The sequence below is a fragment of the Elephas maximus genome, chromosome 7 (assembly GCF_024166365.1).
Source record: "Elephas maximus indicus isolate mEleMax1 chromosome 7, mEleMax1 primary haplotype, whole genome shotgun sequence".
Classification (NCBI taxonomy): domain Eukaryota; kingdom Metazoa; phylum Chordata; class Mammalia; order Proboscidea; family Elephantidae; genus Elephas; species Elephas maximus.
In genome coordinates, this window is record NC_064825.1 from 55,203,600 (window position 1) to 55,229,755 (window position 26,156).

At 38.6% G+C, this 26,156-nt stretch overlaps 2 protein-coding genes and 1 pseudogene across 2 annotated transcripts; 1 reads left to right on the forward strand and 2 right to left on the reverse strand.

Annotated features, from left to right (window-relative positions):
• Window positions 1-1,134: 1,134 nt before the first annotated feature.
• LOC126079932 (olfactory receptor 51H1-like) lies at window positions 1,135-2,076 on the reverse strand. The gene has a single exon (XM_049891288.1). The coding sequence runs from the start codon at window positions 2,074-2,076 to the stop codon at window positions 1,135-1,137; it is 942 nt and encodes a 313-aa protein (XP_049747245.1).
• Window positions 2,077-5,112: 3,036 nt separating this feature from the next.
• Window positions 5,113-5,437, reverse strand: LOC126079933 (BLOC-1-related complex subunit 7-like; annotated as a pseudogene).
• Window positions 5,438-19,707: 14,270 nt separating this feature from the next.
• LOC126079934 (olfactory receptor 51H1-like) lies at window positions 19,708-20,658 on the forward strand. Its single transcript, XM_049891289.1, has one exon. The coding sequence runs from the start codon at window positions 19,708-19,710 to the stop codon at window positions 20,656-20,658; it is 951 nt and encodes a 316-aa protein (XP_049747246.1).
• The last annotated feature ends 5,498 nt before the right edge of the window (window positions 20,659-26,156 follow it).

Below are 26,156 nucleotides of genomic sequence, written 5' to 3' on the forward strand. Positions count from 1 at the left end.
ATTCACTGTGATAATACATAAAAGCAACTGATAATTATTATTAACAATACTAATAATTAGTATTAACGAAGTAAATGTGATAATTTAATGCAACACCTACTTGTCTTATAATAGTGTATATGTATAGTTCTTTAAAAAAAAAAAAAAAAACCCAGTTCTGTTCAAGGGATCGAGAAGATTCCCAATTCATGTCTGCATCCTGAGGGCCTAGCTTCATATTGGTACTTCATTAGTGCTCAATGTATGTTTATTAAGGAGTAAATGTCACTCCTAAACTTTAGTAGTCTAATTGTGATTAATAAAATACTCAAAGTAATGTATAGCGCCCAGTGCAAAGGCATGTTGTATTTCACATACTCATCACCACAAATGTGTATATTGCATTTTTAAACCTCTCCCCAGGGCTGAAAATTTTTACTTTCCTCATACAAAACCCAGCTTAAATTTTAGTGGGTAAAGTTTTACTGAATCTTCTAGTGCAGAGTGAAATAGACCTCATTCATGCTGGGTCTAAAACAGGGGGTGCAGAGCACTTATTATTCTACCAAGTATGTGGCATGAAATTGGAACTTTTACAAATCTGTGAAGAAGTGTTATCACTTCAAAGAGAAGGTAACCACAGATGGATTAATTTAATCAAATGTACCCTTTATCCAATAAACTCTTAAACATAAATATTTTTTGATCCTGTAACAGTTTTCTTTGCTCTGTTTTAAGAAAAAGCTCAGAAACCCAGCCTTTCAGCAGTGCTATAGGGCTACTTAAATATTTTTTAAAGTAATTACTATTTAACTGATAAAGAAAATATTACTTAATATTGTATGAATAAACAATCACAAATGTTAACTGGATTAATAGGTGATAACTTATGTCATTATTGATGCTCACGTTCTGTTTTAAAGAAGAAAAAATATAATTTTAATTAATTCAGTTGCATTTTAGATGCATATATTCCAAAATACAGACTATATACAGAACAAGAATGACCTGTGTTGGATCTTCACCCACAAACCTTATCCCAATCTTGCATTTTGCCAGATGTAGATAATTTGACTGCACTATAACTGCTGAAAATGGAAATATTAAACCTCCCATTTGCTACTTATTCTGTCTCTTACATGTGATCTCCACCCACTAGGCTTTCCTCTGGAACACTTGGATGATCCGTCTTCGTATCTGCTTAGTCTTCACACTGTAAACAATGGGGTTCATTACTGGGGGGAGCAGCAGGTAGATATTGGCCATTAGTGTGTGCACTACTGGTGACAAATGCTTCCCAAATCTGTGGACCATGGTGACACCAATGAGAGGAACATAGAAGAGAAGCACAGCACAGATGTGAGAGAGGCAGGTGTTAAGGGTTTTGAACCTTTCAGCTCTGGAGGCAATGCCCAGCACAGTCTGCAGGATGAGCACGTAGGAAAAAAGAATGATAAGAGCATCCCACCCTAGTGTGAAGATGACGATGATGAGGCCATAGAGGCTGTTGATCCGGGTGCTAGCACAAGCTAGTCGCATTGCATCTTGGTGGAGACAGTAAGGATGAGACAGGACATTGGAATGACAGAATGGTAGCCGTTTTATAAGGAAGGGCACAGGGAAGACCACACAGACTGCCCGGGCAAGGACAGTTATTCCAATCTTGGTAATTACACCTTGGGTGAGGATGGAAACATAGCGTAGTGGGTTTCGGATGGCTACAACTCTGTCGAAGGCCATGGACACTAGCACTCCTGATTCTACTACTCCGAATCCATGGATGAAGAACATCTGTGTGATGCAAGCATCAAAGGCAATCTCAGGGGCATTAAACCAGAAGATGCTGAGCATGGTGGGCAAGGTAGACATGGAGAGACTAACATCAGTCAGAGCCAAGATAGAGAGGAAGTAGTACATTGGTTCATGGAGACTCTGATCCACCTTGGTGACAGCCAGGATGGTGCCATTTCCCAGAAGAGTTAGTGTGTAGAGAAATCCCAAGGCAAAGGCCATCCATGGGTTCTTGTCTGGCATCCCTGGGATACCTGTCAGAATGAAACTATGGTAGCTGGCGTGTGATATATTAAAATCCGTCATGTTGTTCTCATGGTTGGATGAGGCAGGACTCTCCCGTTTAGCTCACAGCTCCTAAATTGAAAATACATTCTCATAAAAGGGAGGCAAATATATCTATGAATACATAGGTGGAACAGCAGAGGGGAAAATATATATTTAAAACAGAATCTAGGTGAGTTTTATACCACTTTGGCTTTTTGCTTTCTAGGCAATCACATGCAATGACCTCCCTCTTCTAGGGTTTAATTTGATCATCTGGAAAAGGAAGACAAGTCTAAACAACAAGTTTTCAAGTAGTAGAGAATTTGGACCTCTCTACCTTTAATAGCTCTCAAGGCTTGGATGCAAAACAAAAAGAAGCAACACCCAAATACTTAATGGCATAGAGTGTTTGCTAAGTTATCAAATGCTACTAAACTCACAATACCATCACTACACACACATATACACTTACGAACAATTCCACTGACATCACAAATCCACATCCACACAAATCCACGTGAATGCGTTTGTGTGTGTAGATAGACAAGATAGGTCCTACCACGTGAACAGACACTCTTCCCAATTTATTTTTAAAGGCTTAAAGTGTACAAATAGATGCATTAGTTCATAAAGTTGCTCAATTCAACATTTCTTCTTCACAGATTCTGACAATTTATAATTTTCCACAACCTCGTTTTAAAGTAGCAAAGGGCACAGAAAAAAAGTTATTGGTTAGAAACAACCACATGTAAGATATGAGAGGGCAGTCACTTACAGGACTTTTATTCTGAGAGTCCCCTAACACACAAGAGACAGGAACCATTCTTGAAGTCTCTTTCTTCATCAAAAGAACATGTAATCAATTCCTAAATTTGCCTCAAAATATATAAAAAATCTGTTCCCTTTCCTCCATCACTATAGTTAATAAACAATGTAGCTCATCTTTTCTAGCTTGAACTGTTGTGATAGCTTCCTAACTTCTTCCTGCATCCACTAGTGCCCCCTTCCAATACATTCTTCATTCTGCAGTTACACTTTTTCTTTCCTTTTTTAAAAAAAAATAGAAACCTGACTTATTTTCCCCAAGTTAAAACTCCTTTAAGGGTTTCTGTTGTACTTAAGATAGAACTCAAAATCCTTATTTTGACATTTTTTCATAATTTAATATAACTGTTACCTTTATTTAAATTTTGATTGTGAAATTTACTTTATCAGATACAATGTAAACCATCACTGCTTTTTCAACATTTGTTCGAGCATGCAGAAAATGTACACCATACCTTCATTTAAATTTTTTTAATTTAAAATATTTGCATCTTATATACTTGCATAGATTTTGTTTACTTTCTAAACTGGTGGCCCTTCTTTTTAAAGATTAGTTGAGTTCATTTATATTTCATAATTAAAATAGATGTTTGTGGAATGAAACGTAAAAATGAATTTTCAGATTCTTCACTCCTAATTTTTTTAACCTTAAGAAAATATGCACATATATAATGAGAGAAATGCAATCTCATTTGCTTAGCTGACTTGGTGACACAATATGAATTAGATTGGACTTTTACTTGCTTTCTCTTCTTTCAGTGAAAGCACTATTTTCTGAACTAGATGGTGCCCAGCTACCACCAATGAGGGCCCTGACAGGGAACACAACAGAGAGTCCCTGATGGAGCAGGAGAAAAGTGGAGTGCAGAACTAAATTCCAGCAAAAAGACCAGATTCAATGGTCTGAGACTGGAGGGACCCCAGAAGACATGGCCCCTGGACTTTCTGCCAGCCCAAAACTAACACCATTCCCGAAGCCAACACCTCAAAGATTAGACAAGACATAAAATGATACTTGTGAAGAGTGTGCTTCCTAGCTCAAGTAGACACACAAGACTAAATGGACAGCTCCTGTCTGGATGTGAGATGAGAAGGCAGAGAGGGACAGGAACTGGTTCAATGGACAAGGGATACCTGAGGTGGAAAGGAGGATTGTGTTGGGACATCATAGGGAGAGCACCCATGGTTACATAAAAATACGTGTGTATAAATTTTTATATGAGAAACTAACTTGAACTGTAAACTTTCACTTAAAGCACACACACACATACACAGAAAGTACTATTTTCTTGTCAGCTTTGTAGCAAGCTATTTCCTCCTCAGCATTAGTAAGAACTGAACTAGAAGAGGATAGAGTCCCGTTTTCAATTCAAACAAAGAAAAAATATTCAGATTTGATAACAGACCAGTGGTTATAGCATTTAACACGATGAATCTAATAAACATAGTAAACATCTACAAAGATAAGGTCTTTAGACCTTACAGCACAACCCTATGCCACAATCATTCACAGTAACTCAACTATCTTCACATTTGGCCATAATGTCACACAAATGAATGTGCTGATGATAAACAAAATTACTAAGGGAACCCGAGGCCACTTAGTCTTAAGAATCACAACAACAAAGACACCCTAGGAATGCAGACCAAGGCAGGAGGTTGCAGCTCGCCAGATATGATTTTATTAGCCTAGTTCTCATCCAAGTTAAGTTGAAACTAAATCAAAATTTGCTGCAACAAATAAAATAAGTATCTCCTCTGAATTACTAGAAAAGAAAGGAAAACAACAGGTATTACCCAACACCATTCTGTGACCACAAAATTAAAATATTTCTCAAATGCACAATTAAAATAAAAAATGGTCTTTGGGAAGAATATTACCTTTTTTATGTGTTCACATTAGAAGCTCTGTTTCTGGATTAAAAACATTATTCGGTGTTTGCTTGAGAATCAAATTTAGGCATTATGACTTTCAACATATTAAGAGTTCTACAGGAAAAACTAAGACATCTTTTAATTCTACCTTAGTACCAAACTAAACAAAGAAACTTTTCAATTTCACTAAGAGCGTAGGTTAGTATGATTCAAGAAGTGCTTCCAAAATTCAGCCACCTATCTCCTGTTCAGGACAAGCCGTACATCGTCATAAATCTTTTCTAACTTAACTTTTGGAGGAAAAAGTGGAAAATCAATCCATGGCATGATAGCTGTAGTAAGATACTTCCTCTTGATCATTGGGATTTTGCACTGTTACATGTTATTCTGTTTCAACAGGTGATTCAACTGGTTCTGTAGATGTGACGACCGCACAACACTCTTCTGAGTAGCTTCTTGCTGGTATTGATGGTGTGGTGTTATTATTCCAATTTTCCTTAAACCATATTCTGGGTGCAGGTTGGCATCATGCTGTAGTACCACGTTTTGAGCTGCCTGATCTAGCAGCTGGGAGCTCTGGGAACCCTTCAGCACCTGCTTGGTGAGTGCAATCACGTCAGTACCACAATCACCTTCTCGGTGAGAAGCCCTTTCACTGACTGACCAAAGCAGCTTGAGAATCTGGTGCCAGAGTCGCCATCGCCTTAGTTAGCAAACGCCTCCTCCGCAAGGGTGATGGTGAGTCACTGGCGCCAAAAGCCTTATTTTGACTTTTAAAGTCCTGTACAATTCAGACCATACTTACCTCTCTAGCATCGACTCAGACCACTTATTCCATCTAGTCTCTTCCATCCAGCTAAATTTGCAAACTTGAAGTTCCTGGGCCTCGCTAAACTATTTCCTGATACAGGACTTCCACATTTGGTCTTCCCACGGCCTCATGCTCTTCTCTACTCCCTGTACAGTTTTTCTTTTTCTAACTAAAGCCTATTTATACTTCCCAAGTAAGCCTTCTCCAAATGCCTGTAATAGCTTAAGACTCCCTGGTATGCAGTTTTCCATTTTAAAAGGGAGCAGAGTTAATTAAACACTATACAAGTATTTGTTTAATGTCTACCTTTCCTACTAGAAGTTAAACTCACTGATGGAAAGGAACACCTATCTTGCTCATCACCTCACAGAGCACATGCTAAGCATATATTAGATTTCCTATGTGTGCTGAATAAAACGATGAATGAATGAACACCAATGATTGAGTGACTTCTTTCCAGAAATCTTGCAAACCTCCAAACCCTTCCCTGATCTTCTGTATGTAGACTGAAAATCATGTGCCAAGCAAAAAATTCCTTCTTCATTTTTTAAAGGCCACAGACAAAAAAATTAATAGGAAGTCATTGGAAAGGACCAGGCATCTTTGTTCTCACCTAGTTGTCTATTGTGAGAAAGAATAATGATAAAAAAATAATCTCAAGAGCTAGTATGTCTGGAAACTCTGAGCCCATAAAAGAGCCAAGAAAGGAGAGGATCAGGTTAACAAGATCAGGTAGGCTTTCGTACCCGTCTGTTTTCTTTTTATTTGCTATCAAAAACAAACAAAAGTGTTGCTGTCTAGTTTATTCTGACTCCTAGCAACCCTATAGGACAGAGTAGAACTGCTCCATAGGGGTTTTCTGGTGGATTTGACCTCCCGAACTTTTAGTTAGCAGCCAAGCTCTTAACCATTGTACCGCCAGGGTTCCTTATCTGCTATAGGATGAGGCTATGCTGTTTGGAAACAGAACTATAAAACAGTAGGCTTTCCTCTCTGTTTGCCTCCTGCTTATCTGCTCTAGGATGAGGATTTGCTGCATGGAAACACGACTATAAAACAGTTTTTTTTGCAAAGGCTAATCTCTTAGACATAGGGAAGATCTTGAAAAGTAGAGCAGCCCATTTTTAAATGTTACATCTTGCAAACAGAATTCAGGCCTCTCCCCAAATGAATCATAATCCTCAGATCTAAATAAAGCACTCTGGGTGCCTGGCTATCACTCTCGATGTAATTTGAGGGAGGGACTTTATTATACTTTATATGTTAAATGAGAGCTCTCTGCTTACTTGGGCCCGGTGACTTTTCACACCAAGCATTTCTTACGGCTTTCTCTGGGAAGAGTCATTTAACTAATCCCTTTGCAGATGTTTTCCTTAGCAAGACCTTGAAAAAAATCTTTAATTAAAAAAAAAAAAAACTAAACTCGTTGCTGTTGAATTGATTCCTACTTATAGCAATCCTACAGGACAGAGTAGAACTGCCCCAGAGGGTTTTCAAGGAGCAGCTAGTGTATTCGAACTGCCAACCAGCCGAGTTCTTTATCCACTACACCACCAGGGCTCCTGAGAAACCTTTAATGCTCTCTAAATCACCAGGGTCTGCTGAAGCATTGCTCTATTGTGAAAATAGTTGAGTCTTGTTTTTTGCTTCCTTCTTACTGCCTTTGACTCTGTTTTTCTTCATTTGAACATGTTTTACTCCTTCTCCTTCTGTTTGCTCTAACTTGGATCTCTGTTCTCCATATTCCTTCTGTTTTCTATCTTGTGTAAAATTTTCAGTTCCCTCTTTTCTCTATCTCTCAATTCAATCCTTAGTAATTTTTCAACCCCATCTCTATTTCATACTCCTCTATCCTCTACATCCTCTGCCACAGTGTATGCCTTCTTCTGTTCCTAATAACATCTGCATTTTACTCTTTAACATCTGTTCTTTGTTTTTCTTCACCCTATGACACTCAGAGACTCTTCTCATCTGTCCTATGATCTCTGTAACTAGAATTTGGGTGAGAATGCAATGAAATAATGAACATAAATTATCCTACACAAAACTTGCTAATTGAAAAACATTTAAATTTTTTAAAGGTTAATTTATTACCTGTTTCAACCTGTGAGCTTCAATTCAGAATGAATTTGGCCTCTTTCCTTCCCCGAGACTAATGTACAGAGCACTTATGAAGACTTCTTAAACCTCTAGTGGTGCATGGAGCCATTATAATCCTCCAGGGATTTCTCAACTGCTCTGGAAAAATCCCTTGAGCGGTGTTAAATAGTGCCCCTAAGCTAGTCCATAAAAATCCCGCTTTTTTCATTCATGAGACTCCTTTCTTTATTCAGCACTTAATCTCAAATTTTTGATATTTCTGATATTCTATGCCTCCTCTCAGCTTTGAAGAAAAAAGGGGATCTACTTATTTACCCAAATTAGTATTTAATAGTTTATGTGTACATGCACAAACATCTCTATCTCTATATCATCTGTATCTATATCAGATGACACTCCTTGCTTGCTGAAAGTGAAGACAACTTGAAGCACTTACTGATGAAGATCAAAGACAACAGTCTTCATTATGGATTACACATCAAAATATAGAAAACAAAAATCCTCACAACTGACCAACAAGCAACATCGTGATAAATGGGGAAAACATTGCAGTTGTAAAGGATTTCATCTGACTTGTATTCGCAATTAATGTTCATGGAAGCAGCAGTCAAGAAAGCAAACAATTCACTGCATTGGACGAATCTGCTGCAAAAGACCTCTTTAAAGTATTGAAAAACAAAGATGTCACTTTGAGGACTAAGGTGTGACTGACCTAAGCCATGGTTTTTTTAATCGCCTCGTATGCATGTGAAAGATGGACAATGAATAAAGAAGACCGAAGTAAAATTGATGCCTTTGAATTATTGTGTTGGCGAAGAATATTGAATATACCATGGACTGCCAGAAGAGCAAACAAATCTGTCTTGGAAGAAGTACAGCCAGAATGCTCCTTAGAAGCAAGGATGGTGAGACTTTGTCTCATGTACTTTGAAAATGTTATCAGGAGGAACCAGTCTCTGGAGAGAAACCTCATACTTTGTAAAGGAGAGGGTCAGTGAAAAAGAGGAAGACCCTCAACAAGATAGATTGACACAGTGGCTGCAACAACTAGGCTCAAGCATAACAAAAATTGTGAAGATGGCACAGGGTTGGGCAGGGTTTCTTTCTGTTATAAATACAGTTGCTATGAATTGGAACTGACTCAACTGCACCTAACAACATCTATATCATGCTTTGCTTCTTGTTAAATCACTAAATAAATTCTAGGGCACCAGCCCTATCTTGGTCCTTGTCTTCTGATTCCAAATCTGTTTTCAGTTTCAGTCATCACAGGGTGTTGTAAGTTGTCTTGAAATAGGGATGGAGGCTGTTGCTGTTTCTAGCTGGAGAGAATTGCCTGGACTGTGTCCATTGTTGGAGGTGTCAAAGAGTGAAGTCTCTGAGTCTGTTAAAGTAAATGCAAAGAGTTTTATTGAAGGAGATACACTTTGCAAATTAGGGCAGCACTTGAGATAAACCACCAAAGTGCTCCAAATCGAGAGGGAAGGAGGGGGATATTTATACATGAAAAGAAGGAGGAACTTCTAAGCAAAATTTGGATTGGTTGACATTTACTTTACAATTACAGAGCAGCAATAAAACAATCACAAGATGGTCATAAGACCGCTTACTCAAGTCATATCTTGCTTAACATCAGCTAATTTTTTTTTTTTTTAAATCAACCTTCTTATATATATTCTACTAACTTTTCTGAGAACAATTGTTTCTCAAGGCTTAATCTTTTACTACAGGTTGCTGTCTTTTCTGTTTATCTTCTTGAGGAATTTCCCATTAGGGTAATCAGGGGTTTGAGCTTCAGCAAAGATTAATTACAGAAACAAAGATGGAGTATACATAGGCTAACTTAAAGAAAATTTAGTTTGATGCAGGTCCTGTGCCAGCCATCTCAGTCATGACAAGGGCCTCAATTTTAAGTGTACTTTTACTTTCCCCACTTCTGATCATGTATTTCTGAAAAAACTCCTTGATCACCATGATAAGAGTATCTTCTTTTGCATGGGCTTCATTAATTTTATCTTTAGATGGCTACTCACTTCAGTAAGCCTTTAAGACCCTGGATGTTACTCGTAAAATTGTAACTGAGCACCATTCAATTTTCAGTCTTTGCTATGCCATGACTTGGACCTCTGCTTCTGTGATCTTTAAATCAGAATAAGTGTAGGGCAAGGTTATATTGGAGGAACTGCTTGGCTTACCAAGAAGGCTGTCCTCAGGGAGTTATCTCAGACTCATTTTAAAACTCAGTTTCATAAACTCATATGTGACAGTCTGACTTGATTTGTAAACTTTCACTTGAAGCTCAATAAAAGTTAATAATAAAAAAAAAACTCAGTTTCAAAGTGCATGGCTAGTTGTTTTGAGGTATGGCTGCGAAAGTTATATAGGCAGTGTATAATACCTTTAATAAGCCCAGTGATGACAATCACAATAACTAAAAAGTGTAAACCGGTCTGTAAAATAGAACATAACCAAGAACTAACATTTTGAGAGAGACAGCTGAAAAGATTAGAAAAGGAAAGAATAGTCATAGGGTGAATGGTGTGTAACCAGGTGGCCTTGTGGCAGATTTTAATAATGCCTTGTTCTACTTCTTCAGAGGTGTTAATTCCTGAGTAGCAAGAAGTATTGGTGATGGCACAGACCCCTCCTCATTGTGCTAATAAAAAATTCAAAGCTATTGTATTATCAAGGACTGCCTTGGTGAGGGATTCTGAAGATTTTTATTGAGCTGCCATTCTATCAGCAATATTATCAGCAATTTGAGCCATGGTTGCTGATAAAATGGAACTAGACTTTTGTAATATAATATACCATTTGTGGGAAGAAATACCCAAAGAAAAACCCAGCCCTATCCAAGTCTATCAGAGATGGGATCATTTGGGAAAATAATTTCTCTCCTCTGTACAGTTATTAATTTTAATTCACTGGTTCAACATTAAAATATCATTGTATAAATGGATTTTAACAGGATTCTGAGGGTGCATTGATTCCACATATTCTAACCATCTAAACATAGCAAGGAACAAATATAAGTTTCAATATCATATTTCTTTCTCAAATAAGTAAATCCTCCACATAAGAACATATAATCCATATGGGGCACATAACATGCCTGTCTCTCTTTTTTTTTTTTATTAGAAAAGGAAATAGTTCTACTGGATTTTTCCAGCCAATCTTCAGTTAATGAGTTGTTGCAAGTGGATAAACCACCAAATTCTAGATGGTCCCCTAAAAAAAAAAAACCACCAAATTCTAGATGGTCCCCTAGTTGGGTACAATTTGGAAAATTCCGGTCATTAGCAAGGCAGCTATCCACTAATGAAGAATGAGATCAGGAGTTACCAATAAAAAGAAAGCATTGTTCAGGGATGGAGCATCTGTTGAAATTCACCCAAACATGAGAGAGGTTAAAACAAGGCACTAGTGGATAGGTTGATAGTTCTGGAGGATACCATAATTTTACACAAATGGCTCATTTGCACAGTTTCTCAAAATTAATAGTAAAGTTAGTTATGAATTTATAGTTTAAAATCAAGAAGGCGAGAGGATCAGAATGGCCTTGTACAGATGGGGAGAGGAGGGACATGTCCAACATTCAGTTAAATTGCTGGTGCTAGCTGCTGATTGAATCAACTTGATGTGGGCATTGTCTTTCCAAGCATTAATGGGAGTTGTTAGAAGCAGTAAAGTAAAATTCAAGTAAAGTTTCATAATAAAGAAAAATATTCAGAAATAATATAATAAGGCAAATAGCATAAGAATATCAGCAACAATAAAACAGGTTCCACAAATATATGCCATAAAAGCTACCAGGAAATAAACCCAAGTTGGTGGGATAAGGCTACTTCAAATGCTGTAAGTATTAAAAAGAGTGCAATGACTTCAGTAGCTAGCATTACCAAGGAAGTAAACTGTAAGAGTGGAGTACAGCTAATAATATTAAAAAAACAAAAAACAAAAACTGCTATTATAATACAAAGTCCAAAAATTTCAACAGCTTGCAGTGATCTTAGAACCAGCTGTATACTTCAGATGTCATCTGATTCTGGCCACAAGGGGACTTAAGGGTAACCTTCAAGTCTCCAGGCATCTGGCACATCCAAACAGATGCTTTATCTCTTTTAAACTGTGGCAAATGAATCCAGGGTTTAATATCTTCTAGTTTAACTGCACAGGGATTAGTAAGAAAGATCTAATAGAATCCTTTCCATCAAACCTCTAGTAAATCCTTTTTCTTATGTCTTTTCCAATATACATAATTCCCTGGGTTTATATCAAGGAGACCTTGAGTAGGTAAGCCCTGATCATTGAAGGCCTTTTTAACCTGAGAATGATACTGTTGAGAATATTCAATTAATGGCTGGTAAAATAGGTCATTTTGAGCACTGTTGGGGTCACTGTGGGCAATGTAAAGGAGAAGCATAGGTCTCCCAGTGACAATCTTATAAGGAGAAAGTTTATGAGGACCAAAAGAGGTAGATTTCAAATTCAGAAGGGCCAAGGGAAGGATCTTGGTCCAAGGTAGGCTTAGAGATTCACATAACTTTTCAGGTCAGGTCTTTAAGATCTCATTGGTTCCTTACACTAACTAGATTGAGGGTGATAAGGATAATGTGGCTTCTGGTAAACAGGAAAAACACAGCCAAGTTCCTTAACAATTTGGCCCATGAAATGGGTCCCTCAGTTGCTACAAAGGGTAGTAGACTAGCCCAGATTGGTATAATGTTTTCAAGGAGCTTTTTAGCCACAAGAGTTCCAGTGGCCTGGAGGCAAAGGAAAGCCTCTACCCAGTGTGAAAGCCTGCAGATCATGACAAGCATGTATTTATAGCCATTTGGAGGTGAGAACTGTATGAAGTCTAGTTACCATTCTAACATAGGCCCAAAGGGCAAGGGATATTGCCCAGGTGGGACTTCAAGATGTTTTCCTGGGTTATGAAGAGAGTAAACAGAACAGTGAGAAGCCACATACTCTGCAGCCTCAAAATTTTTTTCCCACCAGTACTTTTTTAAGGTTTCAATCATCTTATCTTATCTCATCTTAGGTGAGTATTCATATGCAGAACTCACATCACAGGAATATGGAACAATTTGGGCAAAATGAGTTTCTGATTGGGTCCTTACCATAACTCAGTGGAAGGATCTTGGTAACAGTCTGTCTTTTTCCACATTTCAATTTCATCAAACTGAGTTAATTGCTGCCATTTTCAAAGATTTTCTGGGTTATTTCATAAAAGTTGGAGTCCTCTATGAATAAATCAGGTTTGGATGAGTCTATCTTTATTTTAATTGATTCTGCTAACAAAACTCAGCCTACATTGGTAGATGTGATGGCCCATAAAGTTTCAAGGACTGAGGAAAGAACATCTAGGGAAAGATAATTGGGCTACTTTGAGTTTTGAAGTTGCAGGATAAATACCTTCAGGTAGCAAGTAACTTCCTCTTGCTCTTGAATATAATTTGCTTCAGAGTCTGTTAGTTCAAGAGTGTCAGGCAAGCCCAATAACACTTCTTCTTTTTCATTGAATTGTATATGATAATTCCATTGAGACAAAACGTCTCTTCCTAGAAAGTTAGCTGGAGTATCTGGGAGTGTAGTTATTCAACAAATCCAAGGGATATAGGCACAGGCTGAGAATGATATAAGGTCTGTGTTTGATTGGTAACCCCTACTATTTTAGTAGTTTCAGTACTGCAGGCAAGGGGTTTCTGTAAATTTGTGGAGTTTATGGCAGATAGATGGTTCCTGTATCAATTAAAAATTTACAAGTTTCTTCACTGATAATCGTAGTAGCTTCTCCTTGAGAATTTAATGCCACCATTGGAAAAACCCCCATTTTCCCCTCAGAGCCTCTTTGTTATAAATAAGATTGAAGGGTCTCCCATATAGGAGTCCCCTGTTTATTTTTTAGTTTAAAGCAATCCTTTTCCCAATGACCTGGTTTCTTGCAATAATTGCAAGTACCAGGCTTAGCACTTTCAAAAGGCTTAGGGATTCTTTTCTGATTAGGAGATTGTAACTGTTATAGCTGTAAGGCCAATAGTTTGTTGGCTCTTGAGCTCTGTTTGGTCTCTAACGTTTGAGAGATTTCATGAGCCACATTGGTCAACTCAGCAATGGGGGCTGTTTTCCAACCTAAGTGGTGCTTTTTTACTAAGGCTGAAATTTTGGGTTTGAGAGCAGATATGAATACTGTAATAAAAGCTCCTGTGGCTCCTGGGGTGAGAGGATCCAGCCCAGAACGTCCTGAAACTTTTGGAACTGTTGAGTTTGGTAATCATACACACTCTTATCTTTATTCTGTACACAAGAATGAGTTTTAGTCCAATCTATTATTGCAGCCCTGGTGGCAGAGTTGTTAAGAGCTTGGTTGCTAACCAAAAGATCAGCAGTTCAAATCCACCAGCTGCTCCTTGGAAACCCTATGGGGCAGTCCCACTCTGTCCTACAGGATTGCTATGAGTTGGAATTTACTTGATGAGAATAGGCATTATTGGAGGAAAAGCTTTGTGGGTGGCCTCAAGTAACATTTTACCCATCACTCAAGCATCTTCAAGGAGGGTAGCATCTGTTTTATCTATATTTAAAGCCAAACTCCTTTTAGGATCTTTCCAGTCAGCAGGCTTTAACCATAATTAGGCTCCTCTGGGACCAGTTAACACATGAATTAACTGGTATAAATATAGCAACCATGGCTGATTAGCTTCAATAAGGATCTTAAGTTCTTTAGCAAATTTATAAGGTTCCTCACATAATTTTGGAAAATCCTTAACACTACTATGTAACTGTGCGAATCCAAGGAACAAAGGTTATAAAAGCATCATTAGGAGATTCCCTGGTGCCCATTCTGGAATCTGTTGGTGGGGTTTAAAGAACATTGGCTTCTGGTTCTCAGTAGGTTCTTTAGGAAAGAAAGGAAGCTCAGATAAAGTGTTGTTAGAGTAAGAGGGAAGAAAGGGGTAGAGAGGAGTGGTTGCCAGCAGGGAAGCAGAAAGCTGAGGGATAGGAATTTGAAACTGTCGTTCTTTATTCTGCTTGGTTAATTTGGAAACAGTGTCCTGCAAGGAGGCAATTTTGTTATCTTGCTGTCTTTCAGAAGCCTCTATGTACCAATCAAAACATGAATCCTATTGAGGTTGCTTAATCTGGGTGTCTCTCTTCCCTAATTTACTGTGCAGGAAAACTAGTTTAGAAAGTTCAAAAGATTCCCACAGTGGTCACTGGTTTTCTAAATTATCTCTAATCAGGTGATGCCAACTACATAAGGATGAGCATGTTAAGAGCATGTTAAAAAAAAAAAAATGCTTGTTTTTTTTTTTTTTTTTATATAGTGAGTGTGAGTCCTGGGTGGGAGCTCCAAGCCGGTCTTAGATTTGGCATTACCCATTATCTCCTTTGAGATTCCTGAGGATCACAAGCTCAAACCAACTCCTTTGGGGGTCCTTAGTTTGCACACAGAAATAAAGAAGTCAAGAACAGAACATTATTTTCGGTTTCTTAGAGTCAAAACAAACCCCTGACAGGAAAATGCTGCCGAGGGGTTTGGACAGTGTTTTGCTTTAACCAATGTGTGACTGATGCTGCGTGAGACTTTTCTTGCATCTGGCGGGCAGCCTTGTGACTCAGCTTATCCTGTCATGGGACTCTTTACCAACATTTTGGTTGGAGGCAAGCACCCTAATGGCATCAAAAACTCAACCTGTGCCCAAGTTGGTTTTGTGACTCTAAAAAACTCTTGAGATTTCTAACAGTGACTCTGCCAAGTTAATTTGTGCACCAAAACCTAGGTTAACAGAGAAACAGACACAACAACAAGAAACCTCAATAAAACTCAGAAATCTTTGAAGCAAGGAAGTGGAGCTAGAATCCAAGTGGTTATTTACCTTAGGTGACTCCCAAGAGGTCTGTGGAGATGGAAAGCCAAAAATGTACCAAAAGCCCCTATTCCTGGTGGCTCAGGGGGTCACAGCAGACAATACACCTTCTGATTCCACATCTGACAACAAGAAATGTCAGAGGAAAGTCTCTGAGTCTGTTAAAGTAAAAGCAAAGAGTTTTACTGAGGGAGATACAATTTTCAAATTAGGGCAGCACTTGAGTGAAACCATCAAAGTGCTCTGAATTGAGAGGGAATGAGGGGAATAAGTATACATGAGAAAGGGAAGAGCTTCTAAGCAAAATTCACATTGGTTGACATTTACTTTACAGTTACAAAGTATCCATAAAGCACTCACAAGATGGTCAGAAAACCCCTTGCTCCAATCATATCTTGCTTAATATCAGCTAATTCTATTTTTTAACACCCTGCTTATATACACTGTACTAACTTTTCTGAGAACAATTGTTTCTCAAGACTTAATTTATAGTTTGCTGTCTTTTCTGTTTACCTTCTTTAGGAATTTTCCATTAGGGTGGCCAGAGATTTAGGCCTCAGCGAAGGTTAACTACAGAAGTAAAGACAAAGTCTTCAAAGGCAAGCTTAAAGAAAATGGAGTCTGGTGCAGGCCCTGTGCCAGCCATATCAGTCATGCCAAGGGCCTCAATTTTAAATGCTTTTCACAGGGGAAAAGCTACTAAAACAAAATCTACTCCTGACCCAGAAAACCTCTCCACAAAAATAGAATTGAGAGAAAAGTTTTATTATTGAATACTCATTAAACCAGAATGTGATGCATCACAGGCAACTCTTCAAAGAGATTACAAAGGCATAAAGGAATCTGACCCTTTATATAGCTAAATGGCTACAACCCATCACATTCTTCTTTATCTTGTTCAAAATAAAATTCCTAATTTTCTAATATCTTTATGGAAGAATACCTGCAGATATGCTAATCTCCTTTCAGGAGACTGGAAGATAGGGGAAGATTACATGAAGTTATACTTTAAAGAGGTGGCTGCCGCGTCCTTGAGTTGACATCTTGGATTTACTTCCTATTCAAAGAGACAGAGAAAGAATTTACAATTACATGTTATCTAATGTGAATTCTGAAAGAACTAGGAGGTGAAGAGCCTCTTCCCCCATTTTCAACAGGGAAAATTAAAACTTCTTATTTGTATTTGTCCTTATACCTGGTATCAGGGATTGGTCCAGGGTTAATTTTAAATCCACATAAGGGGAAATTTTTAGGTGAGGGATGCTTTAAAACTGGTTTGGGATAATAAATGTGCACTTGTATAAAGTTGCTGAAAAACATTGGAATGTAAAGTTAATATCAGTGGCTTTCATGGCTTGAGAATTATGCCATAATAAAACCAAATTTAGTAAATTAAAAAAAATAAAGCAATAGTTATGGAGCTATTACTTTAGTCCTGATGGGAGATGATGACAGTTTTCTTAGGATGATAAAAATGGAAATGAAGGGAACTTAAAATATATGGAATCTATTTTAATTATGGAGTCAATAGGAGTTGGTGAGACATTAGCTATGAGGAAAAGGAGGAAAAAAAAAAAAACAACTCAAGTACAAATTCTGAATTTTTAGTATTGGCAACTGGGTAGATTTTGGTATGGTTAGAGTGATTTTTTAAATTTAGTGGATAGGAAAAAAAATTATTTTTGTTGTTTGCTTTATTGTATTATCTATATTGATTTTGAGCTTCCTAGTTGATATTCAACTAGAGTTATCAAACAGAAAGTTTAGTTGTAGCTCAAGGCAGAATTCAGACCTGAAGGAATATATTGGAGGTGATCAGTATATAAGTGATATTCAAAGAAGTGGTAGTATCTCCCTCCTTGAGAAAATAGATTTAAAGTATAAGACCAAGTAAGGAGTATATAGGACTGAGATTGAGTCTATGGACGAGTTAGCATCACAAGCTTGTATTAGGGAAAACCAGGTCCTCTGGGACCCAGGCAAAAACCACATGTGCTCTGAAGCCTGGCTCTATCTATTCTCTAGCGCTGGGGGTGTTTCCACAATGACTGATACTCATGTGATCAGAGGATTACTCCAGAGGCAACTCTGGGTTAGGATGCTACTGGTTTTAAATCTCTAGCTGTGTTGCTGTGGCTATGGGTTTTACAAAAGACTCATTTCTCCTATGCCAGGTTTTGGGTGAGTAGGGAGAACAATCTGGGTAGTGTCTTCTCTGAGGATTCTGTCACAGAATGAAGAGAAATGTAGTAAAGTCACTTCATAGAAAAATATTTAGAAGTCAGGATTGAGTAGTTGTAGTGCAGAAGGCCAGGTCAGCTGAGCTGAGTCTGTTGTTTTGGCTGGAATTTTAATTTGATGGCAAAATTTTTTTCTATGTTTGAACATTAATCTCTTCCTTTAGGACCAAACAGAACTTCAAATGACAGTGATCAAAGCACCTGGATCCAAGTTTTAGTTTTAGATCTTGGGCCAAGTTACTTTTCTGTGTTTTGTATTTGTCATCTATAGAGTGGTGATAATAAATATTACTTTTCTCAAAAGGTTTTTTTGTTCATTAAGTGAGATAATACATGTAAAGGGCTAAGACCAGAACCTGTAAGGTAAAAAAGCACTCAAAATGTATCTATTGTTATTAAAAGACTCAAGTAATTTGTAAATATCTGCCATTTTTCTTTCCGTTGTCTATCATATGACATTATACAGGCCTATTGTTTCTGGTTTCTGCAAATTTATAAAGAATTTAGAACGTATAAATTGCTCAGTAGGAATTATTTTTTTCCATTTCCTTCTCCCTTTACATTAAAGTAGAATTTACACTTCTGACTGTAGATGTAGGAATTATGGGGAGAAGGAGTATGTCATCCTGCCAAAGGTTAAAAGAGTAGACCAAGAGCCTTGTAGATAAGTGTCCTCCCTTCCTAAGACCCAGTTCAATATAGCAAGCATATCCCTCCCCCAGGTGAGAGATCAATCCAAGGTAACTACAAAGGACAAATATAAGGGACCAGCTCTATGCTTTAGCCTCAGCTCAGACTCTTCAAGAGTATAGCGTTATGCTCCTGCTGACACCTCAGAGAGGGGTCCCTGGGTGGTGTAAAATATTAACATGCTTGGCACTAACCAAAAGTTTGGAGTTTTGAGTTCACCTAGAAGGACCTTGGAAGAATGTCCTGGCAATCTTCTTCCAAAAATTCAGCCGTTGTAAATCCTATGCAGCACAGTTCTACTCTGACCTACATATAGGGTTGCCATGAGTTGGAGATGACTCAATGACAACTAGTTTGGTTTTTTGCTTGTTATCTCAGAGAGTAGCCCTTCCACTTGACTGCCTGAATGGAAAAAAGCATGGAACTGTAGGTCCATAGTGGGAGAAGAGAATGACTTTCATCACCCATTTCTCCTTTCCTTCCACCCTCATATTCCCTTCTGAAGCCACAGAAGCTCCTGCCCTTTTGCTGTGAGGAAAAGTTTAGTTTCCACCGAGTTCTAGACCCATCGCTATTATTGAGGGAGATAGAGTTAAGCTACGTTCAGCTGAGGAGATAAGCTGGATATGCTGACCCATCTGTAAGGCATGTATTTGTTCAACCCCAGACACACGGTTCACTCCTGTTTCTGATCCGTAAAATCATTAAAGAGTATTACTTTTCTCCTCTTTTCCCATATTATGCAGGTTGAGAAATTAAGTCCCAAAGAGGGAAAAGATCTCTGCTATGTCACAGCAATTTAAGGTCACAAACAGCACACACACACACACAGAATCTGCATATCTGTGTTTATGAATAGCCCTTATATCATATTTGTGCTACTGCTAATATGTCTTTTATGGTTAGTATTAAGGTGCATGACCCACACAAATGTACAATGTCATCTACAAGACTGCTAATCATCTTATGTTTCTAAATTATTTGTATCCAAATTGGGTATGGTTGCTGATTGAAGTGGTTTTTATTTGTTTGTTTTTTTTGTTTTTCTCTCAGGTACTTTAGCAATTGACAGTCAGTAACACAATTATTGCTGCATTTGGCAGGGTCTAATCTGTTTTTGTATCAGACTGTGAATATGGTGTATTAGAATAATATTTAAGATGCTCCCTCTAATGGCCACTATTGAGTACCTATTTCTGCTGATTCCAGTCAATGTGCCCTTCTCTCTTCCCCTAGTTACCACCTTCATACCATTATGTCAGTACTGAACCACACCACCTGGCACCATCAGACTTTCACCCTGACTGGGATTCCAGGAATGTCGGAGAAGGACTTCTGGATGGCTTTGCCCCTCTGTCTTCTTTACAGTACCACTTTCCTTGCCAATGTCACCATCCTTGTTGTCATCAAAGTAGAGCGCAGCCTACACAAGCCCATGTATTATTTTTTGGCCATGTTAGCTGCCACTGACCTCAGCCTTTCATTCTCTTCCATGCCCACCATGCTCAGTGTTCACTGGTTCAACTGGCGCTCAGTAACCTTTGATGCCTGTATCACCCAGATGTTCTTCATCCACACCTTTGGGGGAGTGGAATCAGGTGTTCTGGTGGCTATGGCCTTTGATCGCTTTGTTGCCATTCGGTTTCCTCTGCACTATGCTACCATTCTCACCCATGGTGTCATTGGCAAGATAGGTGCAGCAGTCCTTCTGAGAAGTGTAGGAGCTGTGTTACCAGTGCCTTTTCTTATCAAAAGGCTACCTTTCTGCAACTCCAATGTCCTTTCCCACACGTACTGCCTCCATCAGGATGCCATGAGGCTAGCCTGTGCTGACACCCGTGTCAATAACATCTATGGCTTACTGGCTGTGATCTTCACCATTGTGCTAGACACCTTGATCCTTCTGGTCTCTTATATTCTAATCTTTCATGCAGTCTTGGGCATTGCTTCCTGGGAAGAGAGGCTCAAGGCTCTCAATACTTGCCTCTCTCATATTTTTGCAGTGCTGCTTTTCTATGTGCCTCTCATTGGCATGACGCTGATTCACCGGTATGGGAAGCATTTGTCACCTGTAGTACACACACTCATGGCCAATATCTACCTGCTGCTCCCCCCTGTGCTCAATCCCATTGTGTACAGTGTCAGAACCAAGCAGATCTGGTGGCAGATAGTCCGGGTTTTCTGCAGAGGCAGGATTGACCCTTAATGGTGTCTACTACTTCTGTGGAAATGCAATGAAGTCAGAGAAGAGTATACAATTCAGTGCTGTACGATATGACTGCCTGAAATGATAGAAATGCTCTATTTCTCTGATGTTTAAAACAGTAGCCACTAACCACAAGTGGCTAGTGAGCAATTGAAATGTGGCTACTGTAACTGAAAAAATTAGTTTTTTGTTTTATTTACTTTAATTAATTTAAATGTAAATTTAAATAGCCACATGTGGCTAGGGGTTACTGTATTAGATAGTGCAGTTCTATTGGGTTTTAACATTGCATAATGGTTTTGATAAAAGTGAAATTTTGTCTTATACAGCTTGTTAAAAACATGAAATTTCATTTCTGAAAACAACAGCATGTGACTTTTTAAAAACATATACAGTAATATTTACTCTTTTTGGTTATGTATGTTTTGACAAATGGATGGGTAACCTCACCAAAACCAAGACACAGAACAATTCCATCACCCTCTAAAATTCTCTCATGTTGCTCTTTATAGTCCACCCCACCTGCCATGTCCAATACTGGCAACCACTGATCTGTTTTCATCTCTATAATTTTTTCTTTTCCATAATGTCATATAAATAGAATCCTAAAGTATGTATTCTTCTGTGTATGGCTTCTTATTATAATGCATTAGAGATTTACCCATATTGTTGCATGTGTTGGTAGTTCATTCCTTTTTAATATGGAGTATAATTCCATTTTATTCCATTGTATAACAATCTTTTTAAAAAAAAAAAAAAATCCACCCAAATCCCAGATTGTTCTTGCTCCATTCTAATCATTCCAGAGAGGAAGAACTTCTGGTATGACATTAGGAAGAGCTCTGCGGATCTGCTTCCAGTGAAACTGGTGGAGATTATTTAAAACAAGCAAACATTTAAATTCTCTGGAAATGGCCCCAAGGACACACAACAAATGAAGAAACATTTATTTAAAAAGATCTACTTAAATTTGGTAAGAAGAGTAGGAGTCTATTGTATCAAAAGCAAGACCTAGTCCCCCCACTCCCTCAACTCAGTGAAATAAAAAATCCAGTCCAGACTGGTACAGCCAAGTACAGAGGAATCCCTCTAAGTCCAGCTTCCAGTAGGGGAACCCTCTTCCTGGGAGAAGTAGAACATCCTCATCATTTCTCATCCTGCCTACAGCTACCTGCCCATATTAAGCTCTGGGCAGTCATGTGTAGCAGAGAGGTGGGGCTCCTTTCTTTAGTTCAGCCCTCACTTATGGGATAAAGGCTCTACTTTGCGCATGGCATCACTGAGGATACTGGGGCCTCATCCTCATAGATATGTGGTTCCATATTGGGAGAGATTATCAGAGAAGAACTAAGGCTGCTGTTCCCCCTCCCCCCACTAAGTACTTAGCTCCTAAAGTGAGGAATATCTCAGATAAAGGGGCCACATTTTCCTTAACCTCAGCTTCGATATCCAAGCTCTGAGATTTTACCTCAGAGCAGAAGAAGTCCTGTAAAACTGAGAGCTCCTAACCTCTTCCGAAAAGAACTGACTCAATTTGCAACAGAGTGTGGAGAAGTTCAAACCTAAGGGCACTCTCAAAAATAGTGGTGGTTGTGATAAAAGACAATTGGGAAGAGATTGGTAGATTCATTGGAACATATAGGTTGAACTGTAGGATGGCTAGCCCTGGCAGCACAACGGTTAAGCGTTTAGCTGCTAACCCAAAGGTTGGTGGTTCAAGCCCAGTGGCAGTATGGGAGAAAGAGGTGATAATCTGCTTCTGTAAAGATAAAACCCATTGCTGGCAAGTCAATTCTTACTCATAGCCACCCTATAGGATAGAGTAGAACTGTCCCATAGGGTTTCCAAGGCTGTAAATCTTTACAGAAACAGACTGCCACATCTTTCTCCCACTGAGTGACTGGTGAGTTAGAACTGCTGACCTTTCAGTCAGCAGCCGAGTGCTTAACCACTGTGCCACCAGGACTCCTCTTATAAAAATTCTAGCCTATGAAAATCCTATGAGGCAGTTTTACTTTGTCACATGGGGTCACTGTAAGTCAAAATCTACTCCGTACCTGGCAACAACATAAGCTGGCTAGTTAGCCTAAGAGAACCAGGAAAAGAAACAGCTGGGAGGAACCCACCCCAGGAATTACCTCTTCAAAGGAGCCTGAATGTGATAGGTTTAGTCTGTGGAAGAAGGATGGCTAGAATGTTCCTCAGAAGAGAGTTGGAAAGACTTTTGTCTTACATAATTTGGACATGTTATCAGGAGTGACCAGCCCCTGGACAAGGACATCATGCTTGGTAAAGTAGAGGGTCAGTGAAAAAGAAGAAAACCCTCAATGAGGTGAATTGATGCAGTGGCTGCAACAATGGGCTCAAGCATAGAAACCGTTGTGAGGATGGCGCAGGACCTGACAGTATTTTGTTCTGTTGTACATAGGGTCGCTATGAGTCAGAACTCGATGGAACCTAACAAGTCTGAGGAGCAATTTATGCTCCAGAGAATTGTTGAAAACAATCAGGCAATCAGTCAGCAATTAGTGGAGCTTAATAGCTGGGTGTGGTCAGGAAAAGAGACAAAGAAAGTCCTGCTGAAACAACTGGTGTCCTAGGGTTTTCTTTTGAGCTGCCTTCAAGTGAATTCTGACTCTTAAGGGTCCCATGTGTGCAGAGAAGAACTGTGCTACCTAGCATTTTCAAGGCTGTGACCTTTCAGAAGCAGATTATCAGGACTGTGTTCCCAGATCTCTCTGGGTAGGTTCGAACCACCAACTTTTTGGCTAGTAATTGTGGACCACCCAGGGACTCCTGTTGTCCCAGAGTAACAGTGAGCATACTCAAGACTGCACGTGTTGAGGAACAACATCAGACGCTTAACACTTTGGTGGAGGTGGGGAAGATAGACTTCACTAAAATAATCTAGCCCTTCACTAAAGAAATAAAGAACGACATAACAATATCAAGCTCGGGGTGGGTGGACGGGTAGTACTCAGAGTTGCTATAATATTTAACCTGACTATATTTTAACTACTATAATAGTTCCAAGATGGATTCACTTATGCTAAGTCCCATATCAGCAAACCAAAACCTAGGTAGTTTCTACTTCCTGTAAATGTCTGACCTTCCCAGGAGCTGAAATATAAGTCAATCAATTGGTTCTCTCAGAAATGGAAACCTAAGCTAACCAATTAGAACTTCCCTGCTCAGTCAAACCTAGCTCAAAATTTCCCCTTAATTTCAAATAAGGAGATACCTGCCAGCCATTCCGAAAGTTTGCTTGTTGAGTCAGAAATGACTCGATGGCACTGGGTATAGCATCCTTGTTCCTGTATGTCTGTGCCCATAAAACTCTTCAGCTTTGTCTGCCTTCCAGACCTGATGCCCCCAACTCATGAACTGAAAGTAGAGCTCAGGAGTTCCTACACAAATATAGTCTTGTGGGAATTTTATTTTTGACAATATATTATCAAAAATGTCCAACAAAAAAATAGGAACCATACAAAGAAACAAGAAACTATAAGCCATACAAAAAAAGCAAGCAACAGAAACCATTGTGAGAGTGAATAGATATTCAGATGTCAGATTCGATAGACAAAGCCTTCAAATCGCCATTATAAATATGTTCAAAGAACTAAAAGAAATCATGATTAATGGAGTAAAAGAAGGTAAGATGACAATGTTGCATCAGAGACTATCAATAAAGAGATAGAAATCATAAATGAGAACCATTTTTATCACTCTTATTCAATGCTGTATATTGAATTTACCACATTTTTACACAAAAAGCAAGTGTTGTGTGTTACTTGTTCCTGTAAAAAAATTAGCATAGTGCTTATGAAAATATCTTGTGTCGGGAGGGTATGGTTGGCAAACAAACGTAGAAAGCGTGAATTATTTGCATAAAAATATGATATTTTGTCTTGTCTTTTGTGTTTATTTATGTCTTCCTGGAGTATTTTCTATAAAAGACATATGGGTATGTGCAAGCTAGTGTGGAGATAAGAAAGAGAAAACAGCATATGTAAAGGCTGAAAGCATAGTGCATTCAGTGAGCAGGAAGAAGAGGGAATTCTAAACATACTTTAGATTTGCTTCATATCTCCCTTCTTTCCAAAAGGCTTTGCTGACCTGCCTTAGAGTATACTGGAGTCTTTCACTTTGTTGTTGTTGTTGTTAGGTGCCATTGAGTCAGTTCGGACTCATAGCTACCTTATGTACCACAGAACGGAACACTGCCCAGTCCTGTGCCATGCTCACCATCGTTGTTATGCTTGAGCACATTGTTGTAGCCACTGTGTCAATCCATCTTCTTGAGGGTCTTCCTCTTTTCAGCTGATGGTCTACATTACCAAGCATGATGTCCTTCTCCAGGGACTGATCCCCCCTGACAACATGTCTGAAACATGTAAGATGTAATCTCTCCATCCTTGCTTCTAAGGAGCACTCTGGTTGTACTTCTTTCAAGACAGATTTGTTCATTCTTTTGGCAGACCATGATATGTCCAATATTCTTTGCCAACACCACAATTCAAAGGTGTCAGCTCTTCTTTGGTCTTCCTTACTTATTGTCTATCTTTTGCATGCATATTGTGCGATTGAAAATACCACGGCTTGGTTCAGGCGCACCTTAGTCTTCAAGGTGACATCTTTGCTTTTCAGGTTTTTTTGCAGCAGATTTCCCAATGCAATACGTCTTTTGATTTCTTGACTTAGATTACATTGGAGTTTTACACTACATACTTTAATTACCTAATGGCATTTCTTCCCTGCTACTCTATAACATTTATAAGAACAGAAGTCTTTTTTATTTCACTGTATCGTATCCCAAGTACTTAATGTAGTTCAGAACATGTGGTGGACAATTAATATATATTTTTGAATTAATGAATGAGTGAACTCCATACTTTTGCCAGATTGAGTTTATGCTTTCTAAATTCACTATTCTCCTTTAATATTAGTAAATCTCATTTGACATTCCAGGAGTTGCTCATCTTTGCTGACAGGAATCAGGGTGAAGGGGTGGTACTTACATATGAATATGAACATTACTTGATGTTTAAATTTATGGATTTACTTAACTTTCCTAGGTACTTATTGAAAAAGCATCTTTGCTCAGTGCTCCTGCTAGAGAAAATGGGTGGGAAAATGTTTCAAGGAGAATAAAAAGTCTCAGAATATTAGTCATGATCAGGGTTATTAATGCATTGCCTACAGTGGAGAACTAGGTCCTGTTCAAAATCAGGCTTAAATCATATCTGGTCATGCAGTTGGGAATGAAGCAATCAACAGAATGCATAGATTATCATGTATTGCAACCAGATTTCTCAAAGATATGATTGGACACAGACTACAATGTAAGACAATATAACATCGTGGTTAAAATCATGAGCTTTGGAGTAAAATAGAACAAGGATTTGAATACCAGCTCTGCCACTTCCTAACTTTGACATGAGTAAAGTTATTGAAAACCTCTCTGACCTTCAGTTTCTTCTGCTGTAAAATAGTGGAAA